This window comes from Trachypithecus francoisi, unplaced genomic scaffold, assembly GCF_009764315.1.
Source record: "Trachypithecus francoisi isolate TF-2019V2 unplaced genomic scaffold, Tfra_2.0 Lachesis_group5, whole genome shotgun sequence".
NCBI classification, from domain to species: Eukaryota; Metazoa; Chordata; class Mammalia; order Primates; family Cercopithecidae; genus Trachypithecus; species Trachypithecus francoisi.
Genome location: NW_022681470.1, coordinates 98,136,050 through 98,163,806, shown reverse-complemented (window position 1 = coordinate 98,163,806; position 27,757 = coordinate 98,136,050). Strand labels below are relative to the sequence as shown.

General features: G+C 41.5%; 2 protein-coding genes across 4 annotated transcripts in view; both read right to left on the bottom strand.

Moving 5' to 3' along the window:
• Positions 1-5,891, bottom strand: part of HORMAD1 (HORMA domain containing 1) — a 41,365-nt gene extending 35,474 nt beyond the window's left edge. Inside the window, exon 1 of the mRNA XM_033197131.1 lies at positions 5,873-5,891. The gene's annotated coding sequence lies outside the window, so the exon portion shown is untranslated. The remainder of the gene's footprint in view (positions 1-5,872) is intronic.
• The window catches only part of CTSS (cathepsin S), a 40,541-nt gene that overhangs the window by 4,718 nt on the left and 8,066 nt on the right, over positions 1-27,757 (bottom strand). For all 3 annotated transcript variants that reach the window (XM_033197139.1, XM_033197138.1, XM_033197140.1), the window contains exons 3-7: positions 27,147-27,269; positions 21,422-21,571; positions 18,183-18,410; positions 16,393-16,558; positions 14,167-14,269 (exon numbers count right to left, since the gene is read on the bottom strand). In XM_033197139.1, the coding sequence (XP_033053030.1) occupies positions 14,167-14,269; positions 16,393-16,558; positions 18,183-18,410; positions 21,422-21,571; positions 27,147-27,269 (770 nt within the window). The remainder of the gene's footprint in view (positions 1-14,166; positions 14,270-16,392; positions 16,559-18,182; positions 18,411-21,421; positions 21,572-27,146; positions 27,270-27,757) is intronic.

Sequence of the window (27,757 nt, the reverse complement as noted above, 5' to 3'; positions counted from 1 at the left end):
TCTCCAACTTCTGACCTCACGTGATTCACCCACCTTGGCCTCCCAAAGAGCCGGGATTACAGGTGTGAGCCACCATGCCCGGCTGTATGGACATCTTTTTAAAAAAGTATACTATTGGCCGGGCACGGTGGTTCATGCCTGTAATCCTAGCACTTTGGGAGGCAGAGACGGGCAGATCATTTGAAGTCAGGAGTTAGAGACCAGTCTGGCCAACATGGTGAAACCCCGTCTCTACTGAAAATACAAAAATTAGCTGGGCATGGTAGCATGAGCCTGCAGTCCCAGCTACTGGAGAGGCTGAGGTATGAGAATCGCTTGAACCTGGGAGGCAAGGCGGAGGTTGCAGGAAGCCAAGATTGCACCTGTGTACTCCAGCCTGGGCAACAGAGTGAGATTGTCTCAAAAAAAGAAAATGAATAAAAACCATACTACTTACTGTCACCATTATGTTGTAAAAGAAAGTACATTTTAACACCAACAGCAAAAATTCCAAAGACATAATCTCTATTTTAAGGATAGTCTTTTGAGTAAATAAATTTAGATTAATGAAAAAGTCACCAAAATATTCTTATTTTTCTTACTTTACCAAGACTGATGAAAAAACTTAGAAAATCCTTGTAAGAGGAATGATTTCTGAAGCTGTTTATCATTCTGAGATTTTGTAGTGGTAGGTATATAAATATCATACAAGGCAAAATTCATTAAGTGCTCTAGGATACAAATAAAAGTGTGAAATTGAGAAAATGCATAGTGTGTCTGGAGAGCAGTAAGAAATTTAGTTGAAAGGAAAACTGGATATCTTTAGTAGAATAGCGGAAAAAGAGGATAGAAAGCTGGTTTGGGGTCATGTTGTGAACAGCTGAGAACAGCCCGTGGAGGAACACGTACTTCAATTACAAAGGCAAAGGGAAGCTGTTACAAATTTTGGCTCAGGGACTCAAAGGTTGTGTTTTTTCATGCAGTGGAGAACCTAAGAAATGCTGGTTTATTGTTGGAAGACAACACCCTTTAAAAGGACTGTGCTTTAAGAGGCCTTAAATATTCTATGTATCAGCCCTCACTGGAACTTTTGCAGGTCCTATTTTTTTCTCTCTGTACCATTTAACACAGTTGTCTACTCCCACCTTACTGGTCTCTTGGCTTTAAGACACTACTATGTTCTGATTTTCTTATCTCTCTCTGGTTAGTCCTTCTCAAACATTTTCATGAGCTCCTTTCTTTGCTTCCTTTCACTTAATTGCCATTCCACTGCTTAGAAATTTTTGGTGGCTCTCCATGCCTTTACAATAAAATTCAAACTCCATCATCACCTCTAATCAACCAATGGCTGTAGTGGGTTTTTTTGTTTGTTTGTTTTTGACAGAGTCTCACCACGTTGCTCTGTTGGAGTGTGGTGGTGCAATCACAGCTCACTGCAACTTCAACCTCCTGTGCTCAAGCAATCCTCCTGCCTCAGCCTTCCCAGTAGCTAGGACCACAGGTGCATACCACCATGCTCGGCCAATTTTTTGTTTTTAGTAGAGAAGAGGTCTCACTATGTTGCCCAGGCTGCAGCAATGCTCTTTTAATATCTAGTTTAATAAGCAAAAGCAATAACAATAATCTGGCCAGGCTATTATTGATATTAATAGACACCACTTATTTAGCACTTACTGTGTGCCAAACAGATTAACATAAATTATCTAATTTAATCATCATGATGTGAGGTGAGTATTATCTTCTTTTACTAAAGAAAAAAACAGAAGGGCAGAGTGGTAAAGTGGCTTGCCACAAGTCACATAGATAGTAAATTGTGGCCGGGCGTGGTGGCTCAAGCCTGTAATCCCAGCACTTTGGGAGGCCGAGACGGGCGGATCACGAGGTCAGGAGATCAAGACCATCCTGGCTAACACGGTGAAACCCTGTCTCTACTAAAAAGTACAAAAAAAAATTAGCCGGGCATGGTGGCGGGCGCCTGTAGTCCCAGCTGCTCGGGAGGCTGAGGCAGGAGAATGGCGTGAACCTGGGAGGCGGAGCTTGCAGTGAGCCGAGATCCGGCCACTGCACTCCAGCCTGGGCGACAGAGCAAGACTCCGTCTCAAAAAAAAAAAAAAAAAAAGATAGTAAATTGTGAAGCCAGAGTTCAAATATAGGATTATTTTATTCCAAAGTCCACTCTAACTTTTACACTATGCCTATCCCTACAGTTATCTCTGTGAGTGAAATCATAAGGGGAATGAAATTGAGACCAGTACATCTAGGATCTCATGTAATTTATATCTTACTATGGTCACTGCCTTAAATAATAGGCAAAATAAATCATTTTAGATGAACTGAGTTTGGACCTGAGATCTAGTATGAAAATTGAATTGAGGGTCTAGTTACTAGCAGTATGAATTCAGTCCGTGAGACCAAGGAATCCCAGACCCCATTCAACATCTAGATAATTTGCTTTTCTCAGTTTTACCAACCAAGATCAATTGCCCCCAATTTTTCAAAAGATCCCAGACTTCTTTTTGACTGAGTCCTGCTAACTTCCCTTAAATAATGAAACTAATTAAAAAAAAAAAAATCTTAAGCTAAATAAAGTATCTGAGGACAAAGTCTTGCCTTCAGAATTATACAAAGTCTGCTCCAAATGTTCATTTTGGTACTTATCAAGTTGTATTTTTTTATTAATTCTATAGCTCTTTCACTCAAACTGTTCAACTTTAGGTAAGTTTGTTAACTAAATGCCTATCTCATAAGAGTATTTTAAAAATTAAATTAGAAAATGTATTTAAAGTACTCATACAATATTTGGTATATAGCCAATGCTTACTAAGTGAAGGTAGCTATTTTTATTATTATCCAGGTATGAGTACATCTGATTTGACTCAAGTAGAGTACATCTACTTTTTTTTTGAGATGGAGTTTCACTCTTGTTGCCCAGGCTGGAGTGCAATGGCACAGCCCCGGCTCACTGCAACCTCCACCTCCCAGGTTCAAGTGATTCTCCTGCCTCAGCCTCCTGAGTAGCTGGGATTACAGGCATGTGCCACTATGCCCGGATAATTTTGTATTTTTAGTAGAGATGGAGTTTCTCCATGTTGGCCAGGCTGGTCTCAAACTCCCAACCTCAGGTGATCCTCCCACCTCGGCCTCCCAAAGTGCTGGGGTTACAGGCATGAGCCACCTAGCTGGGCTGAGTCCGTCTACTTTAAAAAATATATATAGCCTTCTTCTAGGGTGATCACCAGTCCCAGTTTGCCTGGGACTGTCCTGTTTTTTTTTTTTTTTTTTTTTTTCTGAGACGGAGTCTCGCTCTGTCGCCCGGGCTGGAGTGCAGTGGCAGGATCTCAGCTCACTGCAAGCTCCGCCTCCCGGGTTTTTTACGCCATTCTCCTGCCTCAGCCTCCCGAGTAGCTGGGACTACAGGCGCCCACCACCTCGCCCGGCTAGTTTTTTTTTTTTGTATTTTTTAGTAGAGAGGGGGTTTCACCGTGTTGGCCAGGATGGTCTCGATCTCCTGACCTCATAATCCGCCCGTCTCGGCCTCCCAAAGTGCTGGGATTACAGGCTTGAGCCACCGCGCCCGGCCAAGGACTGTCCTGTTTTTAAAAAGAAAGTCCTATGTCTCAGAAAGCCTCGTAGCCCTTAGCAAAGTGGGAAAGTTGATCAATGCCAGTTTCCTTTGTAATAGACTGAAGTCCTGGGTTTCTTAGGCTGTGCCAGACACTCTTCTAGGCATTAGGATTACAGAGACAAAGTCTTTCTAAAGCCTAGGTTCTAAAGGAGAAACATACAGTAAACAAAGGAATACTTGATGATATAATATGATAAGTACAATAAAGAAAAATAAAGCAGGATAAGGGATACAGAGTGTTAGGAGACAGGGCTCAATTTGAGGTGGAATGGTCGGGAAAAGCTTCGCTGAGTGGATGTTTGAGCAAAGATGCAAGTGAGGCAAAGACCTGGATAAAGGGCTAGAAATAAGCATGGTGTGTCAAGAAATAGCAAAAAGGCTAATGTGCCAGGAGCTGAATGAGAGAGGGGAGAGTAGTTGGAGAGGTGGTTGGAGAGGCAGGCTAAGGCCAGATAATGTCATGCTTTACAGGTCATGGGTTTTCTTCTGAGTGGGAAGGAAAGCCATTAGAGGGTTTGGGGTAGAAGGGTAACATAATCTACTTTATGCTTTAAAAAGATAACTCTGGTTAATGTATAGAGGATTGACTGCAAGCAAACAAGAGGGAAGTAGCTACCAGTTACAAGATTATTGCAACAGACCAGGAGATAGATGGTGGCTTGAACTCTAATGGTAACAGTAGAGGTATTGAGAAGTGCAGGCATATCTTGTTTTATTGTGCTTCGCTTTATTGTGCATTGCAAATTTTGCATTTTTTACAAATTGAAGATTTGTGGTAACCCTGCATGGAGCAAGTCTATTGGCACAATGTTTCCAATAGCCTGTGCTCACTTCATGTCCCTGTGTCATATTTTGGCATTTCTCACAATATTTCAATGGTTTTCATTATTATCAAATCTGTTATGGTGATCTGTGATCAGTGATTTTTAAAAAAATTTTTGAGACAGGGTCTCACTCTGTCATCCAGGCTGGAGTGCAGTGGCACAATCACAGCTCACTGCAGCCTCAACCTCCCAAGTAGCTGGGACCACAGATACGTACCACCATGCCCAGGTAATTAAAAAAAAAAACTATCAGGCCGGGCGCGGTGGCTCAAGCCTGTAATCCCAGCACTTTGGGAGGCCGAGACAGGCGGATCACGAGGTCAGGAGATCGAGACCATCCTGGCTAACATGGTGAAACCCCGTCTCTACTAAAAAATACAAAAAAACTAGCCGGGCGAGGTGGCGGGCGCCTGTAGTCCCAGCTACTCCGGAGGCTGAGGCAGGAGAAGTGTGTAAACCCGGGAGGCGGAGCTTGCAGTGAGCTGAGATCCGGCCACTGCACTCCAGCCTGGGTGACAGAGCAAGACTTCGTCTCAAAAAAAAAAAAAACTATCTGTAGAGACAGAGTCTTGCTATGTTGCCCAGGCTGGGACCAGTGATCTTTAATGTTACTATTGTAATTGTCTTGGGGTGCCATGAGCCATACGCATATAAGATGGTGAACTTAATTGATAAGTGGTGTGTGTTCTGACTGCTCCACTAACTGACACTTCCCCCATCTCTCTTCTTTGGCCTCCCTCTTCCCTGAGACACAATGATATTGAAATTAGGCCAATTAGTAACCTTACAACAGGCTGGGCATGGTGGCTCACGCTTGTAATCCCAGCACTTTGAGAGACCGAGGCGGGTGGATCACCTGAGGACAAGAGTTCAAGACCAGCCTGGCCAACATGGCGAAACCCCGTCTGTACTAAAAATACAAAATTAGCCAGGCATGGTGGTGCGCGCCTGTAATCCCAGCTACTCCAGAGGCTGAGGCAGAAGAATCGCTTAGAACCTGGGAGGCAGGGGTTTCAGTGAGCCGAGATTGCGCCACTGTACTGCAGCCTGGGCAACAGAGGGAGACTCTGTCTCAAAAAACAAAAACAAACAAATAAAAAAACAACCTTTCAGTGGCTTCTAAGTGTTCAAGTGAAAGGAAGAGTTATACATCTCTCATTTTACATCAAAGCTAGAAATGATTGTGCTTTGTGAAAGCCAAGGTAGGCTGAAAGCTAGACCTCTTGAACCAGTTAGCCATGTTGCGAATGCAAAAGGAAAGTTCTTGGAGGAAATTAAAATGCTACTCCAGTGAACACATGAATGATAAGAAAGCAACACAACGGGCCAGGTGCAGTGGCTCATGCCTGTAATCCCAGCACTTTGGGAAGTTGAGGCGGGTAGATAACTTGAGCTCAGGAGATCAAGACTAGCCTGGGCAACATGCTAAAAATACAGAGATTACCTGTGCCTGGTGGCACGTGCCTGTAGTCCCAGCTACTTGGAGGGCTGAAGTGGGAGGATTGCTTGAGCCTGGGAGGCGGAGGTTGCAGTGAGCTGAGATTGTGCCACCGCACTCCAGCCTGGGTGACAGAGTGAGACTCTCAACAACAACAAACAAACAACAACAAAAAAAAAAAAAAAAAGAAGAAAAAAGAAAAAGAAAAAGAAAGAACGAAGAAAAAGAAAAGAAAAGGAAGAAAAAAAGAAAGGGAAGAAAGTGAACTGGCCTTATCACTGATACGATTTGAGTGGTCTAGATAAAAGAGCAAAGCAGGCACAACATTCCCTTAAGCCAAAACCTAATCCAGAGCAAGGCCCTAACTCTCTTCCACTGTAAGAAGGGTGATGAAACTAAAAGTTAAAGAAGATAAATCACCTGCCAAAGTTCTTCTATGCCTCCAGTGCAACCTATGCCACCTCTATTTTAGCATTTATCACATTGAGTTGAAACGGAGTATACATGCACCTGCCTGTTTCCTTTACTCCGTTAGACTAGGAGTACCTTGAAGGATGGTAGAAAAGCTGCATTTTTCATTTCCAGTTGCTAGTTCCTAGCTTGGCACATGGTAGGTACTCAATATATGTTTGTTGAATCAGTGTCTGAACGAAGATATAAAAATGAATAAGAGACTATCCTACCTTGAAGAAGTTTACATTTTAGTGAATAGAGCATGGTTTGCACAAATAGCTATAACACGAGGGATATGTGTAAAATACTATAATAGAATTCATAAAGCATTGCCAAAGCTTAGGAAATAGAGAAACAGTTCTAAGAGAATGGGACATGAAAGAGTATTTGAGGCAGGATTTAAAAATGAATAGGATTTGTAATGACTTTTTTTTCATTTTAAAATTAATACCTTTCTTTCTTTTTTTTTTTTTTTTTTTTTTGAGGCGGAGTCTCGCTCTGTTGCCCGGACTGGAGTGCAGTGGCCGGATCTCAGCTCACTGCAAGCTCCGCCTCCCGGGTTTACGCCATTCTCCTGCCTCGGCCTCCCGAGTAGCTGGGACTACAGGCGCCCGCCATCTCGCCCGGCTAGTTTTTGTATTTTTAGTAGAGACGGGGTTTCACCGTGTTGGCCAGGATGGTCTCGATCTCCTGACCTCGTGATCCACCCGTCTCGGCCTCCCAAAGTGCTGGGATTACAGGCTTGAGCCACCGCGCCCGGCCTTTCTTTCTTTTCTTCCTTTTTTTCTTTTTTTTTTGAGATGGAGTCTCGCTCTGTCACCCAGGCTGGAGTGTGGAGCGCAGTGGCGCGATCTTGGCTCACTGCAAGCTCCGCCTCCCAGGTTCATGCCATTCTCCTGCTTCAGCCTCCCGAGTAGCTGGGACTACAGGCATGTGCCACCACGCCCGGCTAATTTTTTTTGTATTTTTAGTAGAGACAGGGTTTCACCGGGTTAGCCAGGATGGTCTCAGTCTCCTGACCTCGTGATCCTCCGCCTCGGCCTCCCAAAGTGCTGGGATTACAGGCGTGAGCCACCGCGCCCGGCCTCCCTCCTTTTATTTTGAGATAGGATCTCATTCTGTCAATGAAGCTGGAGTTGAGTGATGTGATCATGGCTCACTCACAGTGGCCTCAACTTCATGGGCTCAAGTGATCATCCCACCTCATTCTCCCAAGTAGCTAGGACCACAGGTGTGTGTCACCATGCCTGGCTTATTTTTGTACAGAGATGGGGTCTATGTTCCCCAGGTTGGTTTTGAACCCCTGGGCTCAAGAGATCCTCCCAGTTCAGCCTCCCAAAGTGCTGGGATTACAAGCATGAGCCACTAAGCCTGGTTGGACATACTATGTTTAACTTAATTTTTTTTTTTTTTTGAGATAGGGTCCTGCTCTGTCACCTAGGCTAGAGGGCGGTAGTGTGATCATGGCTCACTGTAGCCCTAAACTCCTGGGCTCAAAAAATCCTCCTACCTCAGCCTCTCGAGTAGTTGATATTACAGGCACATGCCACCATGCCCAGCTAATTTTTAAAATTTGTTTGTAGAGACTGGGTCTCCCTATGTTGCTCAAGCTGGCCTTAAACTCCTGGCCTCAAGTGATCCTCCTGCCTTGGCCTCCCAAAGCTCTAGAGTTATAAGCATGAGCTTACCACATTCAGCTAATATTTATACTACATATAAATTTTATATTTATGTGTATCTTTTTTCATTTAAATATATATCCCAAGTATTTTATTAGGTTATTAATAATAGTCTGAATAATTCTAATGCATGGAGTTGATTATGTCATAATTTATTTAATCATATACCTATTGTTAGGCATTTTTGGCTACTTACTAGTTTTTACTATTAAAGAATAATGCTACAATTCACCCAAGTTGGGTATGAAAGTTTTCCCATATTTAGGATTATTTTCTTTATATAGATTCCAAGAAAAAAAAGTAATGGGGCACTGGCTGGGCGCAGTGGCTTGCGCCTGTAATCCTAGCACTTTGGGAGGCCAAGGCAGGCAGATCACCCAAGATCAGGAGTTGGAGACCAGCCTGACCCTATCTCTACTAAAAATACAAACATTAGCCAGGCGTGTTGGTGGGCGCCTGTAATCCCAGCTACGTGGGAGACTGAGGTAGGAGAATCGCTTGAACCTGGGAGGCAGAGGTTGCAGTGAGCCAAAATCGTGCCACTGCACTCCAGCCTGGGTGACAGAGCGAGACTCTGTCTCAAAACAAAAAACAAAAAACAAAAAACAAAAACAAAGGCAGGGGGAAGAATATGAACATTTAAAAAGTTCTTTATCATATTGTCAAATTGCTTTCAAGAAAGAGAATAGGCAAGGTGCGACGGCTCATGCCTATAATCCCAGCACTTTGGGAGACCAAGGTGGGAAGATCACGAGGTCAAGAGATTGAGACCATCCTAGCCAACATGGTGAAACTCCATCCAACATGGTGAAACCCCGTCTCTACTAAAAATACAAAAATTAGCTGGGTGTGGTGGCACGTGCCTGTAGTCCCAGCTACTCAGGAGACTGAGGCAGAAGAATCACTTGAATCTGAAAGGTGGAGGTTGCAGTGAGCTGAGATCATGCCACTGCACTCCAGCCTGGTGACAGAGTGACTCCGTCCCCCCCCCCCGCAAAAAAAAAGAATAAACACAGCTTACTTTCCCATCAAACTGTATAAGAATGTCCATCACCAAGACGGGTGGTATTTCTGTAGACAGCATTGGGCTTCACAGGCATTTCAGAAAGATGAAGCAGCATATATAAAGAAACAGAGGTAGGGATGTATCTGTAAACTTAGGGAATGATGAATAAGTAGTTCACTGTGGCCAGAGTATGACTGTGGGTATATGAAAATATAGTGGAAGAAATGTCTAAGATTATGTTAAAAACTAGATAGTGGAGCACCTGGAATGCCTGGCCAGGAGTTTGGACTTCATTTTTAGACAATGGTGAACTATTTAGAATTTTTGAGCAGGAGTTGACATGATCTATATTTTAAGAAGATGCCTCTATAGATGGCTGGAATAGAATCTGAATTACAGCAGGGCCATTGGGAATGGCAAAGAGAAAATTCATATAAAATATGATTCAGAGGCCAAATGGATAGGGCTGTGTGGGTTGAGGGGGAAAAAGGAGAAGGCCAAGATGATGCTTAGGCTTTAATAATCTGAAGATGGTAATATATTACCCAAAACAGGGAATAGTTTTCCCTTGAGCTTGTTCTAAAATCCTTTTCAGGGATGAGCGATGAAAGGAAGAGAAGAACATTGTAAACTTATTGAGTATGAGTGTGTGTATATGTTGGTAGTAGGGTGATGTAGGTGGGGAGTTTGGATTTTTCAAGTAGAGCTGCCAAATTGGAAGTTGGACAAGGAAGTCTGTCACTTAGTTAGGAGGTCATTTTCAGAGATTATGAACTGGGGATCATCTACATAATGGCAATAGTTGAAACTGAAGGAGCAGATGAGTTTGCTTTGATATAGCAAACTCATGTAACAGACAGGTGGATAAAATAATGTAAGATATGAGGCTAAAGTTGATGTAACAAAATGAATCAAGATAGTGAGAAATGTGCCATTGCATATGTTTTCTGGGTCGTTGAGCAACTTTCCAACCTCTAATGCACTTTCTTCCTCCAATACATGAATAATTCCATACATCTGAAAACTTGATGCAAATGGTGTCTTCTCTGTGGAGATTTAGACTGTTAGGCATTTCCTCCTCAATAGTCCCATAGCCATTTAGACATGTATCATTATACCACGATGTGTTTGTTGTATCATTTAAAAATCTATTTAGGCTGGGCGTGGTGGCTCACACCTGTAATCCCAGCACTTTGGGAGGCCGAGGTGGGTGTATCACCTTAGGTCGGGAGTTTGAGACCAGCCTGGCCAACATGGTGAAACCCTATCTCTACTAAAAATACAAAAATTAGCCAGCGTGGTGGCGAGCGCCTGTAATCCCAGCTACCAAGGAGGCTAAGGCAGGAGAATCGCTGGAACCTGGGAGGCAGAGGCTACAGTGAGCCGAGATTACACCATTGCACTCCAGCCTGGGCAACAGAGTGAGACTCTGTCTCAAAAAAAGAAAAGAAAAGAAAAAAATATATATATATGCATGAATTTCTGTCTCTCTTCATAATTTTACTTTTTTCCCCTTTTTGAGACAGGCTGGAGTGCAGTCTGTCACCCAGGCTGGAGTGCAGTGGGGTGATCAATGTTCACTGCAGCCTCTCTCTCTCTCTATAGATAGATAGAGAGATTTACATGTATGTATACATTATATATTATATAATATGATGTATACATATATATATCACATAATATGTATGTAATATATAATGTATGTATATGTAATATATAATATATTATGTATGTATATATAATATATATGTATGTGTATATTATATATGTATGTATGTATGTATTATGTCTACATCAACCCTAGACATAATTGCCATAATCAAATATAATATATATTATATATGCATTATAGATGTATGTATCTATAATACAAATTATATATAATGTATATTATATATTATGTATGTATATAATATATTTTTTTCATGTTAGATTGTGAGTGCCTTTAGGACAGGATGGTTTCTTACTATTTTTTGTATCTCCAGGGCCTAGATAATGCCAATCACGTTGTAGATGCCTAGTAAGTGCTCATTGAATGAATGAGTGAAGAGAAGTAGCTTTGAATTTCAACACTAAAAGATACAGATGATCTTCAAGAGCAGCTTCAGTAGAGGAGAGAATTTAGAACACCTGCTATAGGGAGTTCCTTAGAGAATCAATAAGATATGAGGGAAATGGTTTCATTTTAAAAAGCTATCACTGGTCTACACTCAAGCTGACCAGTGACGTGAATAGGTTATCAGTGAGCCAAGATATTGATCCCCTCAGCTACTTTCCCAGTTGGCCATACAAATATCATCATCTTCTATGTGTGCCACAATGGGAAAAGGGTAGGAAAGCACCTTTTGTTTCATTTGTAGACTACGTACTTCAAATAAAGATTTGAGGGGTGTTATGGGTTGCATTGTGTCCCCGCAAAATTCATGTTGGAATCCTAACCTCCAGTACCTCAGAATGTGAACTTATTGAGAGATGGGGTTGATGTAGATATAATTAATTAAATTAAGATGAGGTCATTAGGGTGGGTCCTAATCCAACATGAATGATGCTCATGAAAAGGGAAAATTGGCTAGGCACAGTGGCTCACACCTATAATCCCAGTGCTCTCGGAGACCAAAGCAGGAAGATCACTTGAACTCAGGAGTTTGAGACCAGTCTAGGAAACATAGAGAGATCCTGTCTCTACAAATAGAAATTAAAATTCGCCTGGTGCGGTGGTGCATGCCTGTAGTGCTAGCTACTTTGGTGGATGATGTGGGAGGATTGCTTGAGCCCAGGAATTTGAGGCTGCAGTGAACATTGATCACCCCACTGCACTCCAGCCTGGGTGACAGAGTGAGACCCTGTCTCAAGAAGGGGAAGAAAGTAAAATTATGAATAGATACAAAAATGCATACAGGCAGAATGTCATGTGAAAATGAAGGCAGAGGTCAGGGGGATGGTTCTAAAGGCCGAGGAAAGTCCAAGATCACCAGCAAACTTTCAGAAGCTAGGGGAGAGGCATCAAACATTTTTTTTAAAATTAAAAGAACATATTTAATTGACACAGATTGTATAAACTCAAGGTGTACAGTGTGATGACTTGATGTATGTGCACATTGTGCAATGATTGCCATAATCAAATGAAATAATGCATCCATCTCCACCCGGGCTGTACCTTTGATTCCCAGAACCTGTTCATCTTATACCTGAAAGTTTACACTCTTTGATCAACATCTCCTCATTTACCCAGCCTCCAGTCCCTGGCAGCCACCATTCTACTGTCTGTTTCTGTAAGTTTGACTTTTTCAGATCCCACATATAAGTAAGATCATACAGTAATTTTTTTTTCCTGTGTCCACGAATATTTTCTTCCTCACAGCGTGAGAAGCTAGTAACACCTTGATCTTAGACTTCCAGCCTCCAGAACTGGGAGATATAAATTTCTGTTATTTAAGCTGCTCAGTTCGTGGCACTTTGTCATGGCAGCCATAGCAAACTAACACAAAGAGAAACTCCAGGTGTGCCCCAAAGTCTCAACTCTTCATATATCCTCCCTTTTTTCCCTCTAGAAGTTATGTTCCTTTTGTTTATGAGTGATATAGATGTCAGTTCAACACATATATTGAGGGGCCTTTCGGTGCCACCCACTTAGTCTGTGCTGCGGATACGAAGACAAGACATAATCTCTCCCCAAAGGCACGTACAGAACATTGGAGTGACAGACAAGTAAAAATACAATTTAAATATAATGTCTAAAATGCTGTGATCCAGTATGTATAGGACATTTTGGCAGCATAGAAAAAAAGACATTTTGCTCATCCCAAGGATTCAGGAAAGACTTTCTGGAATAGATTGTGCCTGAGCTGCTTCTGAAGAAAAGGAGAAGTAAACCAAAAGAGAAGACAGGATATTCTAGGCAGAGGGAACACAAACCGAGAGAGGAAGGAAGGTATTACACATAAAGTGGAATGTATGGGAACTACAACTGTGGATGGCGCAATATAACCAGAGTGAAAATAGGAGGCAACGAATGCCAGGAGGTGAGGCTGGCAAGGCAGGGAGCACGGCCTACAGGACTTGTCCTCTGTCAGGGAACATTAATTTTACACTGCATGAAACTCAGTAGAAGAGTTATAAGCCCAGACCCGTTCATATTTTAGACAAATAAGTTTGGCAGCAGTATGAAAGATGGATTTGAGGGTAAAGGGGAAGAAAAGAGAGAGTAAAGGAGACCAGTTAGAAGGGGACAGCAATAGTCCACATAGAGATGCCTGAACTAGAGCCGTAATAGAAGAAACAGAGAAGGGACAGAATCAAGGACATAGATGAGGTAAAATTGCTTTGACTAATTGGTTGCTTGGTCAGACTTGGGGAGGTCTCAGATGAATCCATCATATCTTACTGGGTGACTGTGTTGTGTGGCTCTTTACTGATGTGGGAAATTCTGAAGGAGGAACAGTATGGGAGAGAGAGTACTGAATTATTTGGATGTATTGAGTTTGGAGAGACTAAGATATGTATAAGTGGGTGTGTCCAGATAAGTCTGAAGTTCTGGGAAGATGTCAGAACTAGAGCTAGAGATTCAAAAGCTATTGGCATATAAAGGTTATAGCTAGAGTCCTAAGAGTGGAATTATGGCACCCAAGAAAAAATAAAATAAAAAGAGGGCCATCCTGGCTAACACGGTGAAACCCCGTCTCTACTAAAAATACAAAAATCTAGCCGGGCGAGGTGGCGGGCGCCTGTAGTCCCAGCTACTCAGGAGGCTAAGGCAGGAGAATGGCGTAAACCCGGGAGGCGGAGCTTGCAGTGAGCTGAGATCCAGCCACTGCACTCCAACCTGGGGGACAGAGTGAGACTCTGTCTCAAAATAAAAAAAAAAAGAAGAAGAGTACCAACAATTTTGGGCTAAACAGAGGAATAGTTTCATAAGACAGGCTGAGAAGGAATGATCAGAGAAGTAGTACAGAAGATAAACCATGAAAACAAAGTGATGAAAGCAGAATAGTAAGTGAAGAGATGGGGGCACTGAGAAATTTAGAATGTCACTTTGTAAGAAGCTATAAAGTTCATCATCAATATCATGATCATAATCATCATCATCAAAATCATAAGAGAGTATTTGCTGAAACTCCCTCAAATTCCTGATTCCAATTAAATATAAAGTGTAAATATATTACCTGTTTTTCACAAGCCAGTATTCTTTCCCGTTAAGACCACCATAGCCAACCACAAGTACACCATGATTCACATTCTGAGTACAGGATGGTTCATAGTAGACACCTGAGAATCAATTATGGGTGGGAAAAAAGAGTGAATACTAAAGGATAATAAAGGGCATTTAAAAACTGTATTACTTTTTATTAGCCTGCTTTGAATACATAGCAAGATTAATTTAAAAAGTTAAGGACATGGCCGGGCTTGGTGGCTCAAGCCTGTAATCCCAGCAGTTTGGGAGGCCGAGGCAGGCGGATCACGAGGTCAAGAGATTGAGACCATCCTGGCCAACATGGTGAAACCCCCGTCTCTACTAAAAATACAAAAATTAGCCGGGCGTGGTGGCACGCTCCTGTAGTCTCAACTACTGAGGAGGCTGAGGCAGGAGAATTGCTTGAACCCAGGAGGTGGAGGTTGCAGTGAGCTGAGATTGTGCCACCTCACTCCAGCCAGGCAACAGAGTGAGACTCCATCTCAAAAAAAAGAAAAAAGAAAAAAAAAAAGTTAAGGATGTATACTCTCATGCATAAACTAGGGCTCATAATTATTTGCCACCAAAGCTGTATTTGTCAGTGTTCTTGCCAAGCTTAGCATCACTCCAGTCATGGTTCCCTCAGAAACCTTGTTTGATAAGCACACCACCTTTTTCTAAGTTTTTTTCTTTTCTTTTTTGTTTTTTTCTAAGTATTTTTAAACTTGCATACAATCAGTTATTGTAATTCTCTGTGTATACAGACATATTTTATTGTGCTTTGCTTTATTGTGCTTTGCAGATATTACCTTTTCTTTAAGGAACAGAGTTTTGCTCTGTTGTCTAGGCTGTAATACAGTGGTATGATCATAGCTAACTGTAACCTCAATCTCCTAGGCTCCAGTCATCCTCCTGCCTTGGCCTCCCAAAGCGCTGGGATTATAGGCATGAGCCACTGCACCCAGCTAGATATTGCATTTTTTACAAATTGAAGGTTTGTGGCAACTCTACATTCAGCAAGTCTATTGGTACCATTTTCCCAAAAGCATGTGCTCACATTGTGTCCTTGTACCACATTTTGGTAATTCTCACAATATTTCAAACTTTCTCATCATTATTGTATCTGTTATGCTCATCTGTGATCAATGATCTTTGATGTTACTTTATAATTTTGGAGGTGAGCTACAAACCACACCTATATAAGATAGCAGACTTAACCCACAAATGTTGTGTGTGTTCTGACTGATCCACAGACTGGCCACACTGCTGTCTGTCTCTTCAGGCCTCCCTATCCCCTGAGACACAATGATACTGAAATTATGCCACTTAATAACCCTATAATAGCTCCTAAGTGTTCAAGTAAAAAGAAAAGTTGCATATCTCTCACTTTAAGTCAAAAGCTAGATGTGATTAAGCTTAGTGGGAAAGGCATGTTGAAAGCCAAGACAGGCCAGAACCTAGCCTAGGCCTCTTGTACCGAACAGTCAGCCATGCTGTGACTGTAAAGGAAAAGTGCTTGAAGGAAATTAAAAATGCTACTCTCCTGAACACACAAATGACAAGAAAGTGAAACAGCCTTATTGCTGATACAGAGAAAATCTGATTGGTCTAGATAAAAGAGTAAGCCAACCAAGCATGCCCTTACCCCAAAACCTAATCCAGAACAAGACCTTAACTCTCTTCTGTTGTAAGAAGGTTGAGAGAGGTGAGGAAGCTGCAGAAGAAAAGTTTGAAGGCAGCAGACGTTGGTTCATGAGATTTAAAATCGCCTCACCCCACCCCGCCCCGCCTTGCCCTGCCCTGCCCTGCCCTACATGGCCCTTCCCCTCTTTCTTCCTTCTTTCTCTCTTTCTTTCTTCCTTGTTTTTTAGAGACAGGTTTTCACTCTGTTGCCCAGGTTGGAATGCAGTGGTATGATCATAGCTCACTGTAACCTCAAATTCCTGGGTTCAAGGAATCCTTCCACCTCACCCTCCCAAGTAGCTGAGACTACAAGTGAATGCCACCATACCTGGCTAATTTTTATTTTTATTTTTATTTTTTGTAGAGATAGGGGTCTTGTGATGTTGCTCAGGATGGTGTCAAACTCCCAGGCTCAAGCAATCCTCTCACCTCAGCCTCCAAAGCTGGAATTACAGGCATGAACCACCATGCTCAGCCAATATCCTTTCTTTCTTTCTTTAAATTCTAATTATTTTTTATTTATTTATCTTTTTACCACTTCTGTAGAGGAAGAAAGAAGGATGACTCGCATCTACACCAACAGACACTGGGCCTTTATTGGCCACAGCTTCTTTCAGGACATCTTCTCTGCCATAAGGAAGTTCAGTGTACTTTGAACATGTGGCAGCACGATATTTTGAGTCATATTGACACTTCTGATCCTGCAAAAAGAAGTATAAATCAGATAAAGAAGTATACTTCAACTCCTTTGTAAATCACCAGTATCCTAAGCCTGGATTTTAAATATGTCTTCTTTCCTTTCTTTAACTTTTTCATGTGTCTAAGGCTCCTTCCTTTGCAAATCTTCCAAATCCTGACAGCCCCGGGTTTCAGCAATAACGGAGGAAATACAGAACTATTCTATTCTTTCAAATTGTGAACATCCTCATACAGGCAAAACTTGCCAGGACAAGGTCCCCTCAGACTCTGAGGTGGACTGTAGGGAAATATTACATAGAGATAAAAACCTCTAGATGAGAGCTTTAAAATCTTTTTGATGCCTGCAAGATGATCTGCAGTTAAAATGATGGTATATAAAGACCATATAATATAGGAAACACAGTGTATTTCAAGTGGGAAAAGGAAAGTTACAAATTCATGTTTGTCATATATACAACTATGTTTTGTATTTATTTATATTATTTATTTTTTTGAGACAGGCTCTCCCTCCCTTGTCCAGGCTGGAGTGCAGTGGCGCAATCATGGCTCACTGCAGTCTCCATTTCCTGGGCCAAGTGATTCTCCCATCTCAGCTTCCTAAGTAGCTAGAACTGCTACTCAGGTGTGCACCACCATGCCTGACTATTTTTTTTTTTTTTTTTTTTAGTAGAGGTGAGGTCTCCCTATGTCGCACAGGCTGGTTTCAAACTCTTGAGCTCAAGCAACCCTCCCACCTCGACCTCCCAAAGTGCTGAGATTACAGGCATGAGCCACCACACCTGGCCAACTATGTTTTTTAAGTGCTTAACAGGAAAATAACTTGAAAGAAATAAACCAAAATAATAGTGGTTCAGGTAGAAGGTTTTTGAGTGATATTTTTATATTTTTAAAATCTTCTGTAACATGGACACAATCCTTAGGCTATCGTTATATCAAAATGTATAATGAATTTGCGAGGAAGAGGAGGGTATTATTTAGCTTCTCAGTGGGTGGAAGAATGATATGGTTAATGATCTGAGAATAAGGTTGAGCATGGGAGGCTGCAGAAGAAAAAGTTTACAGAGAAGTAATTTTAAGGATAGTTTGCTTAAAATCTGTTTTGTTTAATTTTGAGACGGAGTCTTGCTCCATTGCCAAGGCTGGAGTACAGTGGCGTGATTTTGGCTCACTGCACCTCCGCCTCCTGAGTTCAAGTGATTCTCCTGCCTCAGCCTCCCAAGTAGCTGTGGACCACAGGCATGCGCCACCATGCCTGGCTAATTTTTGTATTTTCGGTAGAGACAATGTTTTACCATGTTGGCCAGGCTGGTCTCAAACTCCTGACCTCAGGTGATCCACCCACCTTGGCCTCCCAAAGTGCTGAGATTACAGGCGTGAGCCACTACATCCAGTCATTAAAATCTGTTTTTAAGCATGAGTGCTACTTGCTTATTTGTACTACTGATATATTAAGAAGAGTACTTCATCAGAAAGAGAACTCTTGAGAATTTAAGAATTCCTGTACAGGGTTCTCTCTCATACACAATACTGCTTCTCAAGCAATTGGCATGGTGGCAAGCCCAGTGCAGTCAGTCAGTGGATAACATGAGATCATGGGGCAGCACAAAAAGTTTGCTTGTGACACACCGTGGCTTTGTAGGGATAGGAAGCGTCTGAGTCGATGCCGTTGTTATCAATGATGTACTGGAAAGCCCTTGTCATGAAGCCACCATTGCAGCCTTTGTTTCCATATTTTTCAGTTGAGCAATCCACCAGGTTCTGGGCACTGAGAGACACCAGCTTTCCTGTTTTCCGCTTCAGCTGTGCTTCCAGGGCCCCCACAGCACTGAAAGCCCAGCAAGCACCACAAGAACCCTAAAACAGATACAAGGTCACAAACGCAAATCACAGACAATCATTCGGAATGACTTCCATAACCCAAACTGGACAACGCTCAACTACATCAGCTCTGTCCCGAGTTCCCAGAAAGAGCTCCGCCACTACAGTTTCCTTCTGTCTTTAACAATGGGAATGAAGACTAAATACTTGATGGTTATCTAGGCAAGGTCCAACCTTGATAGAGATTTGCGGTCAACCAAGCTCAGAGCATAATGACCATATTCAAATATACTAAGAAACAGTACTCACTGAGCATGTACCAAATTGCACCTATTTTCACCCATAAGTAAGGGAGATAGTTGCCTGCAGTAATGAGATTTTGAGAGAAGCTAGGATGATTTCCTTGACCTAAAATACCCTTTCTCCTGTCAAATGATGCCTGAAACATAAGAAATTTAATCCTAGGTTGGCATTTTTCAAACCTTTGTTATCTTCAGAATTTTTTTGATCAAAAAATATTTTACAAGGAGGCATAAACAAACAAAAAAAGGCAAAGCTGATTTAGTTTTAAAAGGGGCAGGGTGTCCAGAGCCCCATCATAATTGTTCTCTTTCTCTCTCCTCCCCTCCTCCCACTTTGCTCTCCACCCAAAGGAAGGAAATTGACATTGCTTTTGATTGAAGCAAAATTGTTCATTAAAATGCAAGCACCCAGAGAAAGGAGTTCATTAATTTACTCAGAGTTAACATCTAAATATGTGGTTTATTGCGTCTTCTAAAGCTGTTGTTTTAGAGAACCTCGGGTAAGAAATCCAAAACTAGTTGAAAGAAAAATATGTAGGTGGAAAAGAATAAGAGATTAGCAGTACCATTTACTTCTTTGTTTTGTTTTGTTTTGAGACAGGGTTTCCCTCTGTCACTCAGACTGAAGTGCAGTGGTGCGATCATGGCTCACTGTAGCCTCAACCTCCCAGGCTCAAGCAATCCTTCCATCTCAGCCCCTCAAGTAGCTGGGACTACAGGAGTGCACCATGCCTGACTAATTTTTATTTTTATTTTTTGTAGAGACAGGGCCTCACAATATTGCCTAGGTTGGTTTCTAACTCCTGGTCTCAAGCGATCCTCCTGTGTCTGCCTCCCAAAGCACTGGAATCACAGACATGAGCCACTGTGCCTGGCCATCATTTACTTCCTAATAAATTTTTACTTTCTTCATTGATCACAAGCTGGGGTAGCTGCTCAGAATGCTCTGATTCCTCTCACTTACCCTGACCTCTATGGTGATACATGTGTTTTACCTCTAACTAATTTAGGATTTTTGCAATTTTTTAAAACAAGCAAACTAAAGGAAAATACAACAGCATGGGAACAACAATTTTACAAGGCACATATTTCATTTTCTAACGATGCAAAACTAACCATGAATTAACTTGAGTGGCACAATTTATAGATCACTCTAGCTCTAGTTCTTTCTTCTCCCTCAACTTTGAAATTCACAAGTGAAATGGAGAAACTTCCTGATCACCAGGGCTCTCTCACGCAACACTGCTTCTCAAGCAATTGGCTTACTGGAGAGTTTAGTGCAGTCAATGCGTAGCATGAGCAATGAAAGTCTGTGTTAAACACCTATTTGCTTAGTTCAGTGTTTGTCTAAGTAGGTGGTTCTATGATCACTTAGAAAAGCACTGTGGAGGCTGACCACAAGGGCTCATGACTATAATCCCAGTACTTTGGGAGACGGAAGTGGGAGGATCACTTGAGCTCAGAAGCTTGAGACCAGCTTGGGCAACATGGCAAAACCCATCTCTACTAAAATACAAAGGAAAAAAAAAAAGTGGGGTGTGGTGGTATGTGCCTACAGTCACTATGTAGGCTGAGGTGGGAGGATCACTTGAGCCCAAGAGGCAGAGGTTGCAGTGAGCCTGGAATGCACCACTGCAGTCCAGCCTGGGCAAAACAGAGGGAGACTCTGTCTCAAAAACAAAAAAACAAACAACAACAAAAAACAACGTTGTGGAGAATCCAGTTGTCCCTTAGTATCCGCAAGGGATTGGTTCCAGGACCTCTGAGCATACCAAAAGTCAAGAATTTTCAAGTTCCTTATATAAATGACTGAGTATTTGCATATAATTTACACATCCTCCTATATGTGCTTTTTTTTTTTTTTTTTTTTTTTAAAGACAGGATCTCACTCTATGGCCCAGGCTGGAGTGCAGTGGCAAGATCTCAGCTCACTGCAACCTCTGCGTCCCAGGTTCAAGTGATTCCCCTGCCTCACCCTCCCGAGTAGCTGGGATTACAGGCGCCTGCCACCATGCTAGGCTAATTTTTGTATTTTCAGTAGAGACGGAACTTCACCATGTTGGCCAAGCTGGTCTTGAACTCCGACCTCAAGTGATCTTCCTCCCTTGACCTGGAAAAGTGCTGGGATTGCAGGCATAAGCCATTATGCCCCGTCTTCCCATATACTTTACTAACTTTTATTTTTTTTTGAGATGGAGTCTCGCTTTGTAGCTCAGGCTGGAGTGCAGTGGTGCGATCTCAGCTCACCGCAACCTCTGCCTCCCAGGTTCAAGTGATTCTCCTGCCTCACCCTCCTGAGTAACTGGGATTACAGGCGTGTGCCACTGGGCCCAGTTAATTTTTGTATTTTTAGTGGAGATGATGTTTCATCATGTTGGCCAGGCTGGTCTCGAACTCCTGGCCTCAGGTGACCTGCCCACCTCAGCCTCCCAAAGTAATGGTATTATGGGCGTGAGCGCCTGGCCTATTTTTTTATCTTCACCTTTTTCTGGATATTTTTGATCCACGGTTGGTGGAATCTGCAGATATGGAATCTGTGGATATGGAGGGCCAACTGTATAAATAAAATATAATATGTGATCCTTGCCCTTAAGGAACTTATAATTTAGTTGGGAAGACAAGAATAATGAAAATAATTAGAAAGTAACACGCGGGACTGTAACATTCACTGTAAAATTCTGTAGCTAGACTAAGCATTTAAAGAGCTCTACCTAGGGTTCAGAGGATTGGGATGGTAATACTCACTTGATATTTCACTTCAGTAACACACCCTTTCTCTCTCCAGTCCACAGAATCCGGCAATATCTGATTAGAGTTTGACTTATATGTGATATTTCTCTGCCACTGGCTGGGAACTCTCAGGGAACTCATCAAAGACATCACTTCTTCACTGGTCTACAAAGCAAATATACAGTCAGGCATCATTTAATGCTTGGAATATGTTCTGAGAAATGCGTCGTTAGGTGATTTTGTCATTGTGCAAACACCATAGTGTCTACTTACACAAACCTAGAGCATATCGGCTTCTACACACCTAGGCTGTATGGAAGGGCCCGTTGCTCCTAGACTACAAACCTGCACAGCATGGTACTGTACTGAAGGTTGTAGGCAATTGTAGAACAATATGAAGTACTTGTGTATCTAAATATATCTAAACATAGAAAAGATATAGTGAAAATACAGTATAAAAAGTAAAAATGGGGGCTGGGCACAGTGCCTCACACCTGCAATCCCAGCACTTTGGGAGGCCGAGCTGTGCAGATCACCTGAGGTCAGGAGTTCGAGACCAGCCTGGCCAACGTGATGAAACCCCATCTATACTAAAAATACAGAAATTAGCTGGGCGTGGTGATGCATGCCTGTAATCCCAGCTATTCAGGAGGCTGAGGCAGGAGAATCACTTGAGCCTGGGAGGCAGAGGTCACAGTGAGCCGAGATCGTGCCACTGCACTCCAGCCTGGGCAACGGGTGAGACTCTATCTCAAAAAAAAAAAAAAAAAAAAAGGAAAAATGGTACTTCTATATAGGTCATTTACTATGAAAGGCCTGGAGTTGCTCTGGGTGAGTCAGTGAGTGAGTAGAGAGTGAATGTGAAGGCCCAGGACATTACTGTAGACTTTATAAACACAGTGTACTTAGGCTACATTAAATTTGTTAAAAATTTTTTCTTTCTTCAGTAATAAATTAACCTTAGTTTAATGCAACTTTTTTACTTAATGAACTTTTAATTTTTTAAATGTTTTGTCTTTTGTAGTAACACCTTAAAATACAAACACATTGTATAGCTGTATGAAAATATTTTCTTCTTTATTGCCTTCTTCTATAAGCTTTTTCTATTTTTAATTTTTTAAAAGTTTTTACTTTTAAAGTAAGTTGAATCCCTGAATAGACCAATAGCAGGCTCTGAAATTGAGGCAATAATTAACAGCCTACCAACCAAAAAAAGTCCAGGACCAGATGGATTCACAGCCAAATTCTACCAGAGGTACAAGGAGGAGGTGGTACCATTCCTTCTGAAACTATTTCAATCAATAGAAAAAGAGGGAATCCTCCCTAACTCATTTTATGAGGCCAACATCATCCTGATACCAAAGACTGGCAGAGATACAACAAAAAAAGAGAATTTTAGACCAATATCCCTAATGAACATCGATGCAAAAATCCTCAATAAAATACTGGCAAACCGAATCCAGCAGCACATCAAAAAGCTTATCCACCATGATCAAGTGGGCTTCATCCCTGGGATGCAAGGCTGGTTCAACATTCGCAAATCAATAAATGTAATCCAGCATATAAACAGAACCAAAGACAAAAACCACCTGATTATCTCAATAGATGCAGAAAAGGCCTTTGACAAAATTCAACAGCCCTTCATGCTAAAAACTCTCAATAAATTCGGTATTGATGGAACGTATCTCAAAATAATAAGAGCTATTTATGACAAACCCACAGCCAATATCATACTGAATGGGCAAAAACTGGAAGCATTCCCTTTGAAAACTGGCACAAGACAGGGATGCCCTCTCTCACCACTCCTATTCAACATAGTGTTGGAAGTTCTGGCCAGGGCAATCAGGCAAGAGAAAGAAATAAAGGGTATTCAGTTAGGAAAAGAAGAAGTCAAATTGTCCCTGTTTGCGGATGACATGATTGTATATTTAGAAAACCCCATTGTCTCAGCCCAAAATCTCCTTAAGCTGATAAGCAACTTCAGCAAAGTCTCAGGATACAAAATCAATGTGCAAAAATCACAAGCATTCTTATACACCAGTAACAGACAAACAGAGCCAAATCATGAATGAACTCCCATTCACAATTGCTTCAAAGAGAATAAAATACCTAGGAATCCAACTTACAAGGGATGTAAAGGACCTCTTCAAGGAGAACTACAAACCACTGCTCAGTGAAATAAAAGAGGACACAAACAAATGGGAAAACATACCATGTTCATGGATAGGAAGAATCAATATTGTGAAAATGGCCATACTGTCCAAGGTAATTTACAGATTCAATGCCATCTCCATTAAGCTACCAATGACTGTCTTCACAGAATTGGAAAAAACTGCTTTAAAGTTCATATGGAACCAAAAAAGACCCTGCATTGCCAAGACAATCCTAAGCCAAAAGAACAAAGCTGGAGGCATCACACTACCTGACTTCAAACTATACTACAAGGCTACAGTAACCAAAACAGCATGGTACTTGTGCCAAAACGGAGATATGGACCAATGGAACAGAAAGAGCCCTCAGAAATAATACCACACATCTACAGTCATCTGATCTTTGACAAACCTGACAAAAACAAGAAATGGGGAAAGGATTCCCTATTTAATAAATGGTGCTGGGAAAATTGGCTAGCCATAAGTAGAAAGCTGAAACTGGATCCTTTCCTTACTCCTTATATGAAAATTAATTCAAGATGGATTAGAGACTTAAATGTTAGACCTAAAACCATAAAAACCTTAGAAGAAAACCTAGGTAATACCATTCAGGACATAGGCATGGGCAAGGACTTCATGTCTAAAACACCAAAAGCAATGGCAACAAAAGCCAAAATTGACAAATGGGATCCAATTAAACTAAAGAGCTTCTGCACAGCAAAAGAAACTACCATCAGAGTGAACAAGCAACCTACAGAATAGGATAAAATTTTTGCAAACTACTCATCTGACAAAAGGCTAATATCCAGAACCTATAAAGAACTCAATCAAATTTACAAGAAAAAAACAAACAACCCCATCAAAAAGTGGGCAAAGGATATGAACAGACATTTCTCAAAAGAAGACATTCATACAGCCAACAGATACATGAAAAAATGCTCATCATCACTCGCCATCAGAGAAATGCAAATCAAAACCACAATGAGATACCATCTCACACCAGTTAGAGTGGCAATCATTAAAAAATCAGGAAACAACAGGTGCTAGAGAGGATGTGGAGAAATAGGAACACTTTTACACTGTTGGTGGGACTGTAAACTAGTTCAACCATTGCAAAAAACAGTGTGGCGATTTCTCAAGGATCTAGAACTAGAAATACCATTTGACCCAGCCATCCCATTACTGGGGATATACCCAAAGGATTATAAGTCATGCTGCTATAAAGACACATGCACACATATGTTTATTGTGGCACTATTCACAATAGCAAAGACTTGGAATCAACCCAAATGTCCATCAGTGACAGACTGGATTAAGAAAACATGGCACATATACACCATGGAATACTATGCAGCCATAAAAAAGGATGAGTTCGTGTCCTTTGTAGGGACATGGATGCAGCTGGAAACCATCATTCTCAGCAAACTATCGCAAGAACAGAAAACCAAATACCGCATGTTCTCACTCATAGGTGGGAATTGAACAATGAGATCACTTGGACACAGGAAGGGGAGCATCACACACCAGGTCCTATTGTGGGGAGGGGGGAGGGGGAGGGGTAGCATTAGGAGATATACCTAATGTAAATGACGAGTTAATGGGTGCAGCACACCAACATGGCACATGTATACGTATGTAACAAACCTGCACGTTGTGCACATGTACCCTAGAACTTAAAGTATAATAAAAATTTTTTTAAAAAAGTTTTTACACTTTTTTGTTAAAAACTAAAATACAAACACACACACACACACACACACACACACACACATTAGCCTAGGCCTATACAAGGTCAGGATCATCAGTATCACTGCATTCCGTCTCCACCTCTTGTCCCACTGGAAGGTCTTCAGGGGCGATAACACTCATGGAGCTGTCATCTCCTCTGATAACAATGTTTTCTACTGGATACCTCCTGAAGGACCTGCCTGAGGCTGTTTTACAGTTAACTTTTTAAAACTATAAGTAGGAGTACATTTTAAAATAACAATTAAAAGTATAGTATAGTAAATACATAAACCAGTAACATAGCCATTTATTATTATTAAACATTTTGTACTGTGCAAAATTTTATGTGCTATACTTTTACACCACTGGCAGAGCAGTAGGTTTGTTTACAGCAGCATCACCACAGACAAGTGAGTAGTGTATTATGCTACATGGCTATGGTGGCTACAATATCACTAGCTAGGCAAGAGGAACTTTTCAGCTCCATTATAATCTTGAAGGACCACTAAGGTATATGTGGTCCATCAGTGGCCAAAATGTATATGACACATGACTATACATATATCTCTTTCACTTATATCCTTCTTTCTTTTCTTTTTTTTGTTTTTTGAGATGGAGTTTCACTCTTGTTGTCCAGGCTGGAGTGCAATGGCGTGACGTCGGATCACTGCAACCTTTGCCTCCCTGGTTCAAGTGATTCTCCTGCCTCAGCCTCCCAAGTAGCTGAGATTACAGGTACGTGCCACCACATCCAGCTAATTTTGTATTTTTAGTAGAGATGGGGTTTCTCTATGTTGGTTAGGCTGGTCTCAAACTCCCGACCTCAGGTCATCTGCCCATCTTAGCCTCACAAAGTGCTGGGATTACAGTCGTGAGTCACCGCACCCAGTTAATTTTGTATTTTTAGTAGAGACGGGGTTTCTCCATGTTGGTCAGGGTGGTCTTGAACTCCTGACCTCGTGATCTACCCACCTCGGCCTCCCAAAGTGCTGGATTACAGGCGTGAGTCACTGCGCCCAGCCTATTCTTCTTTCTAATATCCTAAAAACTGTTACTGTGAATATATTTTAAAACTGACATGGAATAAAAAAACTGAGAAAAACCAGTAATAGTTGTGACCAACAGAGGTTCCATTAGGATCTGGTTGGGTGAATTATCGGGACTTGTTTAGTTTCACACTTCACACTAGCATCCCAGTTAGGCACCCTCATGGGGAAGGAGGAAAAGAGAATGGTAAAAACTAGAAGTTACAGGGAGGCAGATTTTTGTTTCAAAGCAAGGCAGAATTTTATAAAAGGGCTGTCTAAAAAGTGGACTAAACGGGTTTCTCATGTGAGAAAGAATTACAAAGAAGATTCCTGCATTTAAGAAGGAGTTTAGTCTACCTAGGGCGTTCCCTTCTTCACTTTGGCAACAGCGGTAAAGTTTTGTAGGACAGAACAGAATCTGAAAACCAATAGAGGATTATTTGTGAGATTAAATACCCACATGCTCTCATTAAGAAAGCAGATGGATCATACTAAATTGTCAATCTAGACTTAAATAAGTATGGCAAATTTCTATAAAAGCCTTTCGATAGTCTTTAGGTAATACTTTCTAGAATTTATTTTTTAAAAAAAATGGTAGTCTGTGAGTTTAAAATTTCCTTTAAAGAAGTGATTTGTTAAAGAAACAAAGCAGTCAAAGTAGAACTAAGTAAGGAATTCTGTACAAGTTCTTACGTCCTTAAATTCTACTGCTTTCCAGCTTTGTACTATACATTCCTTTGTTATTGTTGTTTACCTTCAAATTGCTTTTGCGGAGACAGAAAGGAAATGATGTTTACCCAGACATGAAAGTGGGATTCCTTGTAATGTACCTACCATGTCTCCCAGGTGGTTCATGCCCAGATCATATGAGTGCATTCCCATTGAATGCTCCAGGTTATGAAGCATCACAAACTTTAGATTCTTTTCCCAGATGAGACGTCGTACTGCTTCTTCATTCTAAAACGTAATGAAGAAGAACATAGTCATACTGCATCCTGGACAAATAAGTGTTTGATGATGAAAATGGCATTTTTTTTTTTTTTTTTTTTTTTTTAGATAGAGTCTCACTCTGTCACCCAAACTGGAGTCCAGTGGCACGATCTCAGCTCACTTCAACCTCCGATTCCTAGGTTCAAGTGATTCTCCTGCCTCACTCCTGAGTATCTGGGATTACAGGCATGTGCCACCACACCCAGCTTTTTTGTATTTTTAGTAGAGACGGGGTTTCGTCATGTTGGCCAGGCTGGTCTCAAACTCCTGACCTCAGGGGATCTGCCTGCCTTGGCCTCCCAAAGTACTGGGATTACAGGTGTGAGCCACCGCACCGCCAGAAAATAGCATTTTTGAAGTATTCTACCAAATGTGGATCTGAGAGCATGCAAATACATAAATATATCCACTATAACGGCTAACTTCACATATTAATTCTTGCTCTTAACTGCTTT